The 14,132-nt window shown below is 41.1% G+C and overlaps 1 protein-coding gene across 1 annotated transcript in view; it reads left to right on the forward strand.

Moving 5' to 3' along the window:
* The first annotated feature begins 2,432 nt into the window (after positions 1-2,432).
* UNC5C (unc-5 netrin receptor C) overlaps positions 2,433-14,132 on the forward strand; it is a 347,816-nt gene continuing 336,116 nt past the window's right edge. The window contains exon 1 of the mRNA XM_070757995.1: positions 2,433-3,143. Within this exon, the coding sequence (XP_070614096.1) occupies positions 3,014-3,143 (130 nt within the window). The 5' untranslated portion in view covers positions 2,433-3,013. The remainder of the gene's footprint in view (positions 3,144-14,132) is intronic.

Genomic DNA, 14,132 nt, shown 5'->3' on the forward strand with positions numbered 1-14,132 from the left:
GTTTTGAAGTAGTCGGTGCAACATTTTCTGACCACACACACACACGGTGCTCCGAAGTAGTTGGCGCAACATTTTATAGCACACACACATACGGTGTTTTGAAGTAGTTGCCGCATTTTCTACCACACACACATGGTGCTCTGAAGTAGTTGGCGCAACATTTTCTACCACACACGGTGCTCCGAAGTAGTTGGCGCAACATTTTGTAGCACACACACACACACACATACATACGGTGTTTTGAAGTAGTCGGTGCAACATTTTCTGACCACACACACGGTGCTCCGAAGTAGTTGGCGCAACATTTTCTAGCACACACACACATACGGTGTTTTGAAGTAGTTGCCGCATTTTCTACCACACACACACGGTGCTCCGAAGTAGTTGGCGCAACATTTTCTACCACACACGGTGCTCCGAAGTAGTTGGCGCAACATTTTCTAGCACACACACACACATACATACGGTGTTTTGAAGTAGTTGGCGCAACATTTTCTACCACACACATACATACGTTGTTCCAAAGTAGTTGGCGCAACATTTTCTAGCACACACACACATACGGTGTTTTGAAGTAGTTGGCGCATTTTCTACCACACACACACACGGTGCTCCGAAGTAGTTGGCGCAACATTTTCTAGCACACACATACATACGTTGCTCCGAAGTAGTTGGCGCAACATTTTCCACCACACACGGTGCTCCGAAGTAGTTGGCGCAACATTTTCTACCACACACACACATAGTGTTTTGAAGTAGTTGGCGCAACATTTTCTAGCACACACACACATACGGTGTTTTGAAGTAGTTGGCGCAACATTTTCTACCACACACACACATACGGTGCTCCGAAGTAGTTGGCGCAACATTTTCTAGCACACACACACATACGGTGTTTTGAAGTAGTTGGCGCAACATTTTCTACCACACACACAGTGCTCCGAAGTAGTTGGCGCAACTTTTTCTAGCACACACACACACACACACAGTGCTCCGAAGTAGTTGGCGCAACATTTTCTAGCACACACACACACACACGGTGCTCCGAAGTAGTTGGCGCAACATTTTCTACCACACACACACACATACGTTGCTCCGAAGTAGTTGGCGCAACATTTTCCACCACACACGGTGCTCCGAAGTAGTTGGCGCAACATTTTCTACCACACACACACATAGTGTTTTGAAGTAGTTGGCGCAACATTTTCTAGCACACACACACATACGGTGTTTTGAAGTAGTTGGCGCAACATTTTCTACCACACACACACATACGGTGCTCCGAAGTAGTTGGCGCAACATTTTCTAGCACACACACACATACGGTGTTTTGAAGTAGTTGGCGCAACATTTTCTACCACACACACAGTGCTCCGAAGTAGTTGGCGCAACTTTTTCTAGCACACACACACACACACACACAGTGCTCCGAAGTAGTTGGCGCAACATTTTCTAGCACACACACACACACACGGTGCTCCGAAGTAGTTGGCGCAACATTTTCTACCACACACACACACACACGGTGCTCCGAAGTAGTTGGCGCAACATTTTCTAACACACACACACACACACGGTGTTTTGAAGTAGTTGGCGCAACATTTTCTACCACACACACACACAGTGCTCCGAAGTAGTTGGAGCAACATTTTCTACCACACACACACACACACAGTGCTCCGAAGTAGTTGGCACAACATTTTCTAGCACACACACACACACACGGTGCTCCGAAGTAGTTGGCGCAACATTTTCTACCACACACACACACACACACGGTGCTCCGAAGTAGTTGGAGCAACGTTTTCTACCACACACACACACACACACACAGTGCTCCGAAGTAGTTGGCGCAACATTTTCTAGCACACACACACACACACACACGGTGCTCCGAAGTAGTTGGCGCAACATTTTCTAACACACACACACACACACACACACACACACGGTGTTTTGAAGTAGTCGGCGCAACATTTTCTACCACAGCCACCCACCCGTTTCCATTTCCCGCCACAACCTACTTTCGCGCAATGCTATCTTCGCGACCGTCCTTTAAAAAAAAATATCGTCACGACTAAAAAAAAGAAAAAAAGAGGCCGCCTCGCTTCTCTTCTCCCGCCTCAGAAACGCGAGAAAAGGTCGCCGCGTTTCAGGATTGCGAATTCCACGCGGGCGGGCGCCCGCCTTTCCCTCCACCCCCCTCGAAGTGCGCAGGCGGCGCGAGCATGGGAGGAGCCACTCCGGTCCCGAAATAAAAAAAAATCCAGCTCCGGTTCTTTGCGGCCGTTCCTGGAAAGTGGGAGGGGGGGGGGGCGCTTGAAGCAGCCGAGCGCTGATTGCCTTTTACTACCGCGAGGTGCCTCAGCCGGGGCTTCACTCCGCAGCTCGCGGGCCAACCTTCAGGAGGGAGGAGGAGCAAGAAGAAGGGAGGGGGCGAAAAGCAGAGGGAGAGGACGGCGCGGCCGCCTCGCTCCGTTTTCACGCCGGCGTCGCCCGCGCGAAGGCGGCGGGGAGGGGGGAGTGGAGTGTGCGCCTCTGTCGGGGCCGCCGCGCCTCCAGAGGGAGTTTTGAGGGGAAAGATGCTGCGAAGGAAGCCGGCGCGTCTTCCACTCCTCCTCAGGCGGCTCCCTCAGACTTCTCGAAGCCGGGCTATGAAATGACCCTTCGTGGAGCCGCCTTCGCTTGGACGCGCGCAATTCGGGCTCCCCGCCTGAGGTGGAGCCCCGGCTGCGTCGACCGGCTCAAAGGGAAGCCTGCTCCACTTCGGTCTCGTCGAACTGCTGCTGCGTCGCTCTGAGGAGAACCCGTCGGGGCCGCCAAACGGGGGCACGCAGGCGCACACGACACACACACACACACACCCCCGTCGCGGCCGCTTCCCTCCCCGTCGGAGAGTCGAGAAGCGGGGCGGGCGGGAGCTGAGGGAAGAACGGCGGCGAGGGGCTTTCGGACGAGCCGGACTCGGCTCTTCTTCTTCTTGGGCTTATTCCCCCCAACCGTCGACGCCGCCATGGGCAAAGGGCTGGAAGCCGCTGCCGCCGCCGCCCGCTACGGCCTGGGACTGGGATACTTGCTGCAGATGGTCGCGCTGCCCGCCTTGGCCATCCTGAGTGCCAGCAGCCCCGGCTCGGCTGCGCAAGGTAAGGCTCTACCGCCGGGGCTCGCGCTCAGCCTTGGACGGGCCGGTTGCCTTCGGACGGAGCGGGCGCCTCAAGGCAAAAAGCCACCAACTCTCGCCGCCTCTCTCGCCTCGGCCCACGGGGGTCGAGCCCGAGCGCACGGAGGGGACTCCCAGCTTGGAAGAAACTGCCCGGGCGACTTTCAGCGCCTCCAAACTCGTTATTTTCTCTCCCCCGAAGAGACTTGGGGGAGACCGGCGTGTTGAGGTGGGCGGGAAGGCGTGATTTTTTATTTTTTTTATTTTTGCACCGCTGCCGAAATCCAAGCGCGGAGTTTGCAAGCGCCGGAGAAGTCCTGGAGGGCTGGGGGTTATGCGGGAATAAGGGGGAAAATCCGGGACGGTGGCAGCCTCCTTCGGGAGCAGAGCCCTCTTGTTGCTGAGTCAGGCGGGGGTTTAAGAACAAGAAGCGAATTGTTGGCTGGTTTAAGGTTTGCACCGAGGAGGAAGAGTTTTAGGGAGTTTCGGATATGCGGGCAGGTTCGGCTGGGGGGGGGGGGGCGGAAAGATGGAGAAGGAGAAAGCAAGGGATGAATTAGTCTCCATCTTTCCAGCCGGCTCCTGTAGATTTATTTTTGGGCATTATTTTAATCAGTGGCACCAATCTGAATCGTTTCGACACTATCTAGCTATCTTTCCTTCCTTCCTTCCTTCCTTCCTTCCTTCCTTCCTTCCTTCCTTCCTTCCTTCCATCTATCATCCATTTCAACTATCTATCTATCTATCTATCTATCTATCTATCTATCTATCTATCTATCTATCTATCTATCTACCAAGCTATCTATCTTTCCTTCCTTCCTTCCTTCCTTCCTTCCATCTATCATCCATTTCATCTATCTATCTATCTATCTATCTATCTATCTATCTATCTATCTATCTATCTATCTACCAAGCTATCTATCCTTCCTTCCTTCCTTCCATCTATCATCCATTTCATCCATCTATCTATCTATCCATCCATCGTTCCTTCCTTCCTTCCATCTATCATCCATTTCATCCATCTATCCATCCTTCCTTTCTTCCTTCCTTCCTTCCTTCCATCTATCATCCTTTTCATCCTTCCTTCCTTCTTTCCACCCATCCATCAACCTATCATCCATTTCATCCATCTCTCTCTCTCTCTCTCTCTCTCCTTCCTTCCTTCCTTCCATCCATCCATCCATCTATCATCTATCTATCGGCTTTTTTTAAAACATAGCCTCCTTCCATCCTAGAAATTAAACAGTCTCTCCCATTTTCCTCTTCTGCTCTTCACTAGTTTGATCACGCCCATGTATATTCCCTGCCCGCTCACTCAGCGGCATGCTTGTCCTCGATAGATGCTCTTCCTTCTCCAAATTATTGTTGTCTTAATAAGTGGCGTGTTTTTAATGCGGCGGCGAATGCCATGAAAAGTGTGGCTGGCCTTTCTTGCTTTCTGCTTGATCTGATCCGATAAAGCTGGCCCTTCGACTATCCCTCTAGAAGTTGAGATTTTTTAAACTGGGGAAGACTTCAGAGGCAAGGGAATATTAGCACGTCAGAGGTCGTTCTAGAGAGGACCCAGGGGTGATCAGTTTTGGCAATCATGAAGGATAACAGAGCAGGAAAGGAAAAGAATTTGCAAGGTGGTGCTAATCTAAAAATAAGAATGCCGTGGAGTACGTCCGCCTGTGGAAATTAACACACTGAACTCTAGTTTTCTGTCATGGTTGCTGGTTGTATCAAAGGGGCTTGTGTAGGAGAACTTCTCAACAAACAGTGCTTGTTATTTTTAATTTACCGTATTCAGCAGTTGAATAAGATGATGTTTAGATTTATCTTCACTTTCAGGCATTTTAGAGAGGTGTGGGAATCGGTCCTTCCTTGGCGTCATCTCATTGCTTTCAGATCTTTTGTCAAATACTTCTTCATACTAAGCTATGATAACACAGGGCTTATTCCTGATCATTAATTTGTACTAAAATACTGGAAAGTTAGAGAGAGCTCTTTTGGATGTCAGTGCCCTCTGTCTAAGCATAGCATCCGCAACCAGATTACTGTACCACTTGGTGTCTCTGTTTTCTTATTGCCATAGAAATAGCCTTTTGCAAAGTTTCCTCAGGCTGTAATTATTTGGCCACTTTTTTGGAAATTAAACTTTAAAAGGGAACTTGTGACACCTATGGATTTAACTTTCAACTATTCATCCTAATTGGTGCTTCACGGTTTTAGAAAGCCATACTTTTCAGATTCAGTTAGTAACTTTTTTCAAAAGATAAATTGTTTCCATGAGAATTGGTACTACCATTGGATACTAGCAGAAAATATGACTATTAAGCCTGAGAAAGTCTGCTTTTTGTGATTTTTGGACTCACGTTTAATTAAATTAAATTAATTTGATTTGATTTCTATGCCACCCAATCCCAATGGGACTTCATCTTTTGAAATATGAAGGAAAAAATAGGCTTTTTCTCTACAATGGAACGGACAAGTTCTTATCCAAAGTCTGGCAATCTGATGAAAATCCTTGTCTTCAGTTTACAATTTGAAAGTAAACAAAAGGGTTAATGGGAGAACAAAGCATGGTCACTTAAGACAGCCAAATGAGGATACAATCTGATTAGTAGCGGAAAGTGAGGAGATAGGGGAGAAGCAATATAAGTGGAACAATTACTTGGATGGCTAATGCTTCTTTGTATATTAGACATCTCATCAAGCTCTGGTGCCTGAAAGTTGATTATTGTTCTTCTGCAGGCTTTGCTCAGCAGGAATAGAGATTTTCTAAACCTACTTCTTTTCTGTACCTCCCACCTCTTAGAACTCACCTAAAATACAGTTTTCCAAAAAGAACAAATAGTATTCATTATCTGACCATTATCTGACCAATAGTATTCATTATCTGACCAACATTATCGACCAAACTCAAACCCAAACCAGAATTGTATCTACCTCTTTGCAGGGTCCTCTACTTTTTGTTTATTTATTTATTTATTATTTATTATTTGGATTTGTATGCCGCCCCTCTCTGAAGACTCGGGGCGGCCATTTTGTTTAATGGCTTGATATATTCTGACTCCTAAAAGTTGAATGTGATAACACATTTCTAGATTATATTTTGCTTTGTTTACTACATTACCGGGCATTTGGTTTGCAGGATTCTTTCTGCAGTTGCCACCTTGAACTTTCTTGCCACATATCAGCAGCTGATTAATAGGGTTTGAAAAGAAATGCCATTGTTGTGTTGATCTATATACTGTGTACAGAAAAGACGAACATTTTCATCAGCCTGAGTAACCCATTTTCATTGTTACCATGGGGAAGGAAAGAAAAAGCAGAAATACATATTTATTGCAACCGCAGCTGAGACACATTCTGGGGGGAAAGAGACTTGTGTGTGACAAAGTTGTTGGGCATTTTCCAGAGCTTTTATTCTCAGATTTTGCAAAGTATAGGAGAAAGCCACAGCAAACATAAAGAGCCTTAGTGGGCATGTGTTTCATTTTGGGGACTCACAGCACCTGTAAATGTCTTTCCTTTGCCTCCTCACAATTTTAAATTGGCCTCTAGGGCTAACGATATACAGTGTTCCCTCGATTTTCGCGGGGGATGCGTTCCGAGACCGCCCGCGAAAGTCGAATTTCCGCGAAGTAGAGAAGCGGAAGTAAATACACCATTTTTGGCTATGGACAATATCACAAGCCATCCCTTAACACTTTAAACCCCTAAATTACCATTTCCCATTCCCTTAACAACCATTTACTCACCATTATTACTGGTACTCACCATTGAATAAGACACTTAGTGATCCTGATATTTATAAATATAATTATTTATTAACAATAATTATTTATTTTGTTATTTATTTGCAAAAATTATTAGTTTGGGTGGGAAAAAACGTGGTATAGAAAAAAACCCGTGAAGTATTTTTTAATTAATATTTTTTGAAAAACCGTGGTAGAAAAAAACCCATGAAGTATTTTTTAATTAATATTTTTTGAAAAACCGTGGTATAGGCTATTTGCGAAGTTTGAACCCGCGAAAATCAAGGGAACACTGTAGATAGGATTGATTTAGACTGCCGGACTTTTTAGTGTGGTATCATAGTAGGGATAGTTGCAAAGAATTGTTGCATTTCTTGAGGGACTAGCAGGAGTTGAATGGAATGAACAAAATTTCCACCATAGGAATATCCCCTTAAAGCTGTGAAGAAGTCATTGATTGTTTTGTTTCCTGTTCTCTTTGAATCAGGCATGAGTAATGCAGCGTTCATGTGGGTGATTTATAGCACTTAACCTTCTTGTAGATGAAGCTGAAATCCTAGTGATTTCTACATTAAGCATACATGAGATTTTGTATATGCATATGCAAAAATAAACAAATAATGGCGGCCAGTTTGAAGTTCTTAAATTTAGAACTTCTAAAAGTTACAAATTTGAAACTAAGACCTTGTCATTAGAAGTGCTGATATGTGTTTCATGCTAATTTGTGTAATCCTGAATTAACTTGGTTTCCACATTAATGATTACCGTTATAACCTTGGTTGTCATGATATCATCTGAAATGTGATAAAAACATCGAAAACTTTCTGTCACTACGGATAGATGTAACTATAGTAACTAAGTATGAAAGGTCTTCTGCTATTTTTACGCAGAGAAGGGAATTCTTCTGCAGCAGTATACTGCATGTTAATTTTTAATTGGTTTATTTCTTTTTCAATTATACTTCCTAGTCTTGTGTTCACTTTTCATAATGATGAACATGACCCCAAACAGCTTATTTGTCTTCTGGTTTTAATGCAATGTAATGTATGAAATGAAGATATTCCATGTTTTAAAAGAATGATAATATGAAAACAAAATAATTAATGCAATTACAAAATTAATATACAAGTAGGATATATTCATACATCCTACCAATACAGTATTATGTAAGTGGTACATCATTGGAACTTCTTCCAACAGTGGAGAAATGTATTTCTTTTTTTTTTAATTTACTAAGTCTGCACTACTAATATTACTAGTTTCTCATCATTCCTATCACCCATTTCCTCCCACTTATGACTGTGTGACTGTAACTTGTTGATTATACTCTTAAGATTTTTATTAATATTGATAGTTGCTTCACTGCTTATCTGACTCCTATGACAATCATTAAGTGTTGTACCTCATGATTCTTGACAAATGCACCTTTTCTTTTATGTACACTGAGAACATCTGCACTGAAGACAAATTCCTTGTGTGTCCAATCACATTTGGCCAATAAAGAATTCTATTCTATTCTATTTAGTTTTGTTTTGTTTTGATACTTTCAGAAGTCAGACATGTTTTAAAGCAGATAAAGTCAGACATGTTTTAAAGCAGATACCAGCTAAGACAACTATAAACTATAGTCTTCGGAGAGGGGCGGCATACAAATCTAAGTAATAAATAAATAAATAAATAAATAAATAAACAAACTAAGTAAAACTTATTTTATAAGTTTTAGCTCAAGGCACCTATTATTTTTGCATGACTATAAATGAAATTTATTACAATGAGCAGAATTTTTTATTTTATATTTTTACACATTACAATTGGGGATAGGTTTTGCTACTACCTGTTAGGGTACTTCATGTGTGTTATACTTTGTTTAAATGACAACAGGTTCTGTAAAAGTGAACTGACATCATGTTGTCAAAACTTTTTAATGTGCCTTGAATACCTGTGCAGCTGCGTCTTTTGATTAATCCTTATGCACTTCTGATTAGACTTTATGCACTCTCCACCAATACATAAAACTTGACTCCAATCCTTCATGGTTTCATCAATTTCTGCACCGAAGTACTGTACTTTGCTCCTTGATTCCATTGTCCTTTATATATTTTAACCATAGATAAAGTATTACCATCATTTTTGAGCAGTTCCTTTCTTGTCTGGAATTCTATATAATATTTTAAACTGATGTTGCCCTCACAGATTTCAATTAAATCTACTCTCTGAATTCAAATGTCTTCTAAAATTCATCTTTTTTGTCTTAAAAATCAAACACATACTTTGAAATTTTAAAAATTTTATTTCCTTGTAATATTATCATTTTATAATTATTGAGAACTTTGCCCTGTGCTGATTTTTTGAGATAGGGCTGGATGCCTTGAGTATTTCTGGAGTCCTTTTTACTACATTTTGGAAATATATTCACTATTTCAGTAAATGTTAGAGATGTTTTACACCTCTCCCAAGAGACATGTACTGCATTAATAAGAACTGTTGTTATTCAGGACAAAGGATAAGGGCAAACTGTATTTATAATTAGATAGGAAGAACAACTTTATTTTGTTTTATAGCTCTTTTAAAATATTGACTTGTGTACATGTTTAATTTTATTCAGTAACTGCAATTTTCTTATTCTATTTCTCAGAAACTATTAGATGTACAGAATATATAATAGTATTTTCCAGGTTTAACTAATGAGTTACACAAATAATAAAACCAAATTCAACCTTATGCTGTCATTGTTTATCATACTTACACAATTTTATCTAGCATTGCGTCATAAAAGTTTCCAGTAACAAACATACACATACAAATATGATGCTAAATGTGTAATCAAGCAAGATACTGATGTTATTTTTTTAAAATGAGACTAATTAATTTTTGCTTTCCATGGTAGTGTATTTGTAATATTATACCAAATTAAAATGGTTTAACTGTATTTATTCAAAAGCAGAACTATGTTTGCTGGCCATAAACCTAGCTGCAATTATGTAGACTTTGGAGAAAACTTCCAACCCATTTGCAATTGTTTTGAACGTTTTAAAATTGTAATGACTAACATAATATTGGGAAACTAGTGGCTATCCAGATGTTGAAGCATTCCACTTTCCATCAACTCAGACCAGCATGGCCAGTGGTGATGAACTTTGGGATTTGAACCCAATAGTTCAGATTCCGTTATCAGTATGAGCAAATTGCCTTATCAGTATAAACAAGCTATTTTCCCATTCAGACTGGCTTATTACATCAGCAAATATTTTGTAGTTATAAAAGGCTATTTGCTATATTTCTATCTCTGCATGCAACTCTTGTTTATCAGCACTGTTGAGGCTATGGCAGTAGATTAGCGCAAGGATGAAATGCTCCCAGTTTCCTCATGCCTGTTGGTTGTCGAAGAGCCAGTCGCAAAGGGAGCGTGAGACTCCACCTACTTGCCCCGGATGCCGCCATTTGGGTCCTTTTATCCTCTGGCAATGGACAAAGCATTTTGTGAATGCACAGAGGATATAAGAACCTAAATGGTGGGTAGGCAGAGCCTTATGGTCCCTTCATGACCAACTCTCTGACGACCAACAGGCATGAGTGAACCAAGAGCATTTAACCCTGAATTAGTGAAAGGGAGATACGGTGTTAATTCTTTTGTGAAATATAGTTCCAGGAACTGCAACTTCTGCTTCTGAGGTTTCCATAACAATAATATTATTATTATTATTATTATTATTATTATTATTATTATTATTATTATTATTATTTATTAGATTTGTATGCCGCCCCTCTCCGTAAACTCGGGGCGGCTCACAACAGTGATAAAAATAGTGATATGTGATGATGATGATGATGATGATGATGATGATGATGATGATGATGATAGAGAATAATCCCAGTCCATCAATCTTTGTGATAATTTATATTTGTACTAGAATAACTATCTTCGTTATCTCTGAAAAACTGGGCTCTAAAACACTGAAATAGAATGTGCATTCTGCCAGTCTCAAATTCCTTTTGTGTGGACAAAACTATTGTGCTGGGTTATTTCTGAAATAAAAAACATTAACTTACTAGTATTGTAATATGACCAGCTTAGTATGGATTTATTTTATTTTCAAAAAATAAAATAAATTCAGTGATAATAACTTTAGCCATGTATTACATAATTGTTTCCCTCGTCTTTGTTTCAATTAATTCTAATAAAGGTGCCTGACACAGAACCATCCTTCTTTATCCAAATCCAGGTTATTCGTTCAGATATATTGGCTCAGATATTGTTAACGTTATCTTCCATAGCAAAAAACCTCCTCAAATTTGACTTGACTACATGGATGTGTCCAAATAGTTTTCTTCAAAACAGTATGGAAACGTTTTGACATTGCGTGCTTCTGGGATATTTCTCCTCCTATTTCCCACTTCAGTTTATAGCCTTGGGTCTCACTGTGATTTCTCACCCAAGTGCTAACTGATCTGACTCTTTCAGAATCTGACTCAGCATTAGATATGGTTGACCAGGTACCGCCTTTAGAATTCCAATGGTTACCAGGGTGGATTTGACATTTGAGGATAATATAAGGAACAATTCTATCATAAGCAAGAACTGGATGCAGAAGGGATTACTCAACCCTAACCTTATATTGCTTCAAAGCAGCGGTGGAATCTACATAATAATAATAATAATAGTAATAATAGTAATAATAGTAATAATTTATTGGATTTGTATGCCGCCCCTCTCCGTAGACTTGGGGCGGCTAACAACAATGTTAAAAACAGCATGTGACAATCCAATAATAAAACAACTAAAAACCCTTATTATAAAACCAAACATACACACAGACATACCATGCATAACTTGTAATGGCCTTGGGGGAAGGAATATCTCAACTCCCCCATGCCTGGCGGTATAAATGAGTCTTGAGTAGTTTAGGAAAGACAGGGAGGGTGGGGGAAGTTCTAATCTCCAGGGGGAGTTGGTTCCAGAGGGCCGGGGCTGCCACAGAGAAGGCTCTTCCCCTGGGGCCCGCCAAACGACATTGTTTAGTCGACGGGACCCGGAGAAGGCCAACTCTGTGGGACCTTGTCGGTCGCTGGGATTCACTTTCCCTACCAGTTCGAAAGTGTGTGCTTTGTGTGCGCGCCACTGTCATAGACATCTTTTCACCCTCTGCGCATGTGCAGAAGGATGTGCAGATGTGCAGAGGATTTCTTAAAAAGGAAATGGTGACGTCCAGGCAGGTGGGCGGAGCCTCATGCTGCTGCAGCTACTGGTTCTCTGAAGCACGAGTAACTGCCGCTACAGGTTCACCTGAACCAGTAACATTTCACCCCTGATTCAATTTTTTTTTTAAAATTCTCTTGTTCAACAATTTATTTGTTCAGCAGGTGAGATGGCAATAATATTGAAAAAAACCACACTAGGTAAGATTTTCAGCCTGATGTTTTGCCTTAAGACTTAATTCCATATAAGACCGGTTAGGTCCCACAGAGTTGTGCTTCTCCGGGCCCCTTCGACTAAACAATGTCGTCTGGCGGGACCCAGGGGAAGAGCCTTCTCTGTGGCGACCCCGACCCTCTGGAACCAGCTCCCACTGGAGATTAGAACTGCCCCTACCCTCCATGCCTTTCGGAAACTTCTTAACACCCACCTCTGCTGCCAGGCATGGGGGAACTGAGACATCTCCCCTGGGCCTATACAGTTTATGTATGGTATGTTTCTTTTTAAATAAGGGGTTTTTAATGACTTTTAATTATTAGATTTGTTATATATTATACTATTATTGTTGTGAGCCGCCCCCAGTCTACGGAGAGGGATGGCATACAAATCTAATTAATAATAATAATAATAATAATAATAATAATAATAATAATAATAATAATATAAGAAAGGAAGACAATTGAGCACCACTAGAAGATGATTATCTATCTATCTATCTATCTATCTATCTATCTATCTATCTATCTCTCCATCTATGATCCATCCATCTATCCATTTATCCATCCATCAAATTTATATGCACCCCATATCAATGAATGACTCTGGGTGCTGAAAATAATTAAAATAAAATAGCAACAGCACTTATATACTGTTTCACAGTGCTTTGCAGCCCTCTCTAAGTGGTTTACAGAGGCAGTATGTTGCCCCCAACAATCTGGGTCCTTATTTTACTGACCTCAGAAGACTGGATGGTTGAATCCAGCTATTGACAACCAAACTCCTGGCATTGGAATGAAGACTTAGCTGCAACACTGTATTCTAACCACCGTGCCACCAACGTTCTTTGTATAAATAAATTAAAACAATAACAAACATTATAAAGTTAAAAACAGAAGAAACAACAAGCCAAATCACTATCACAATCAAGAATTTGTACATACCTTTTGCTTTCTTTAACATCAAGGTGGATAAAAGGACTCCACTCCAACTTCTGTGAAACAATTTCTAAATCAATTATCTTCTATTTAAAATGTGAAGCGGTAGGAGTAAAGCCTAGAAAATATTTATACTTAGAATTAATATAATCTAGGTAGTGTCTTATTTTGTTAGAATATAAATCACTGGTTCTCTAAGAAATAATTGAGCACTTCGTCCAAGTTATGGCATATTGGATATAGCAATATTCTCCCTATATGGGAAACAATAAAATTGTCAGGTACAATACACAATAGTGACCATCTATATTATGGCTGTCAAACTCGATCACGTCATATTCCAATATTTTTTGCTTCTGCAGAGCCAGGATGGGTGTGTCCTATGTGTAATGGGCCATCAGTTTGACAGTACATTTTATACTAGTAGCTGGATACCCATGCTTTGCTACAAAACTATGAGATCGGGCTTGAAAAATTGACAAAGCTTGATAATTAATGAGTAGTTACAATCCGGCCTGATATATTGATGCCAAAAGCTTGAAAATCTATGTAGAATATGTAACTCCTTAGCATCAGAACATGTTAATATAAGGCAACTGGCAGTTGAAACAGTTCTTTTCAGGTGGGGAGGGAGAGTAGAACATCTAGCTTCTTAGCATCAGAGTGTGTTAATTAATATAAATATTAATGTTCTGATGATCATTTTGAAACAGCTTTTTCTTAGCGAATCAAAGAAGCCAAGAAGAACGTATACACCAAGTTTCAAGTTTGTAGGCTCTATAGTTCTGGAGATTTCATGAAGAGTGAGTGGTATTTGGCATGGATGGATGGATGGATGGATGGATGGATGGATGGATGGATGGATAGATAGATATTTATTT

Source organism: Erythrolamprus reginae, chromosome 7, assembly GCF_031021105.1.
Source record: "Erythrolamprus reginae isolate rEryReg1 chromosome 7, rEryReg1.hap1, whole genome shotgun sequence".
NCBI classification, from domain to species: domain Eukaryota; kingdom Metazoa; phylum Chordata; class Lepidosauria; order Squamata; family Dipsadidae; genus Erythrolamprus; species Erythrolamprus reginae.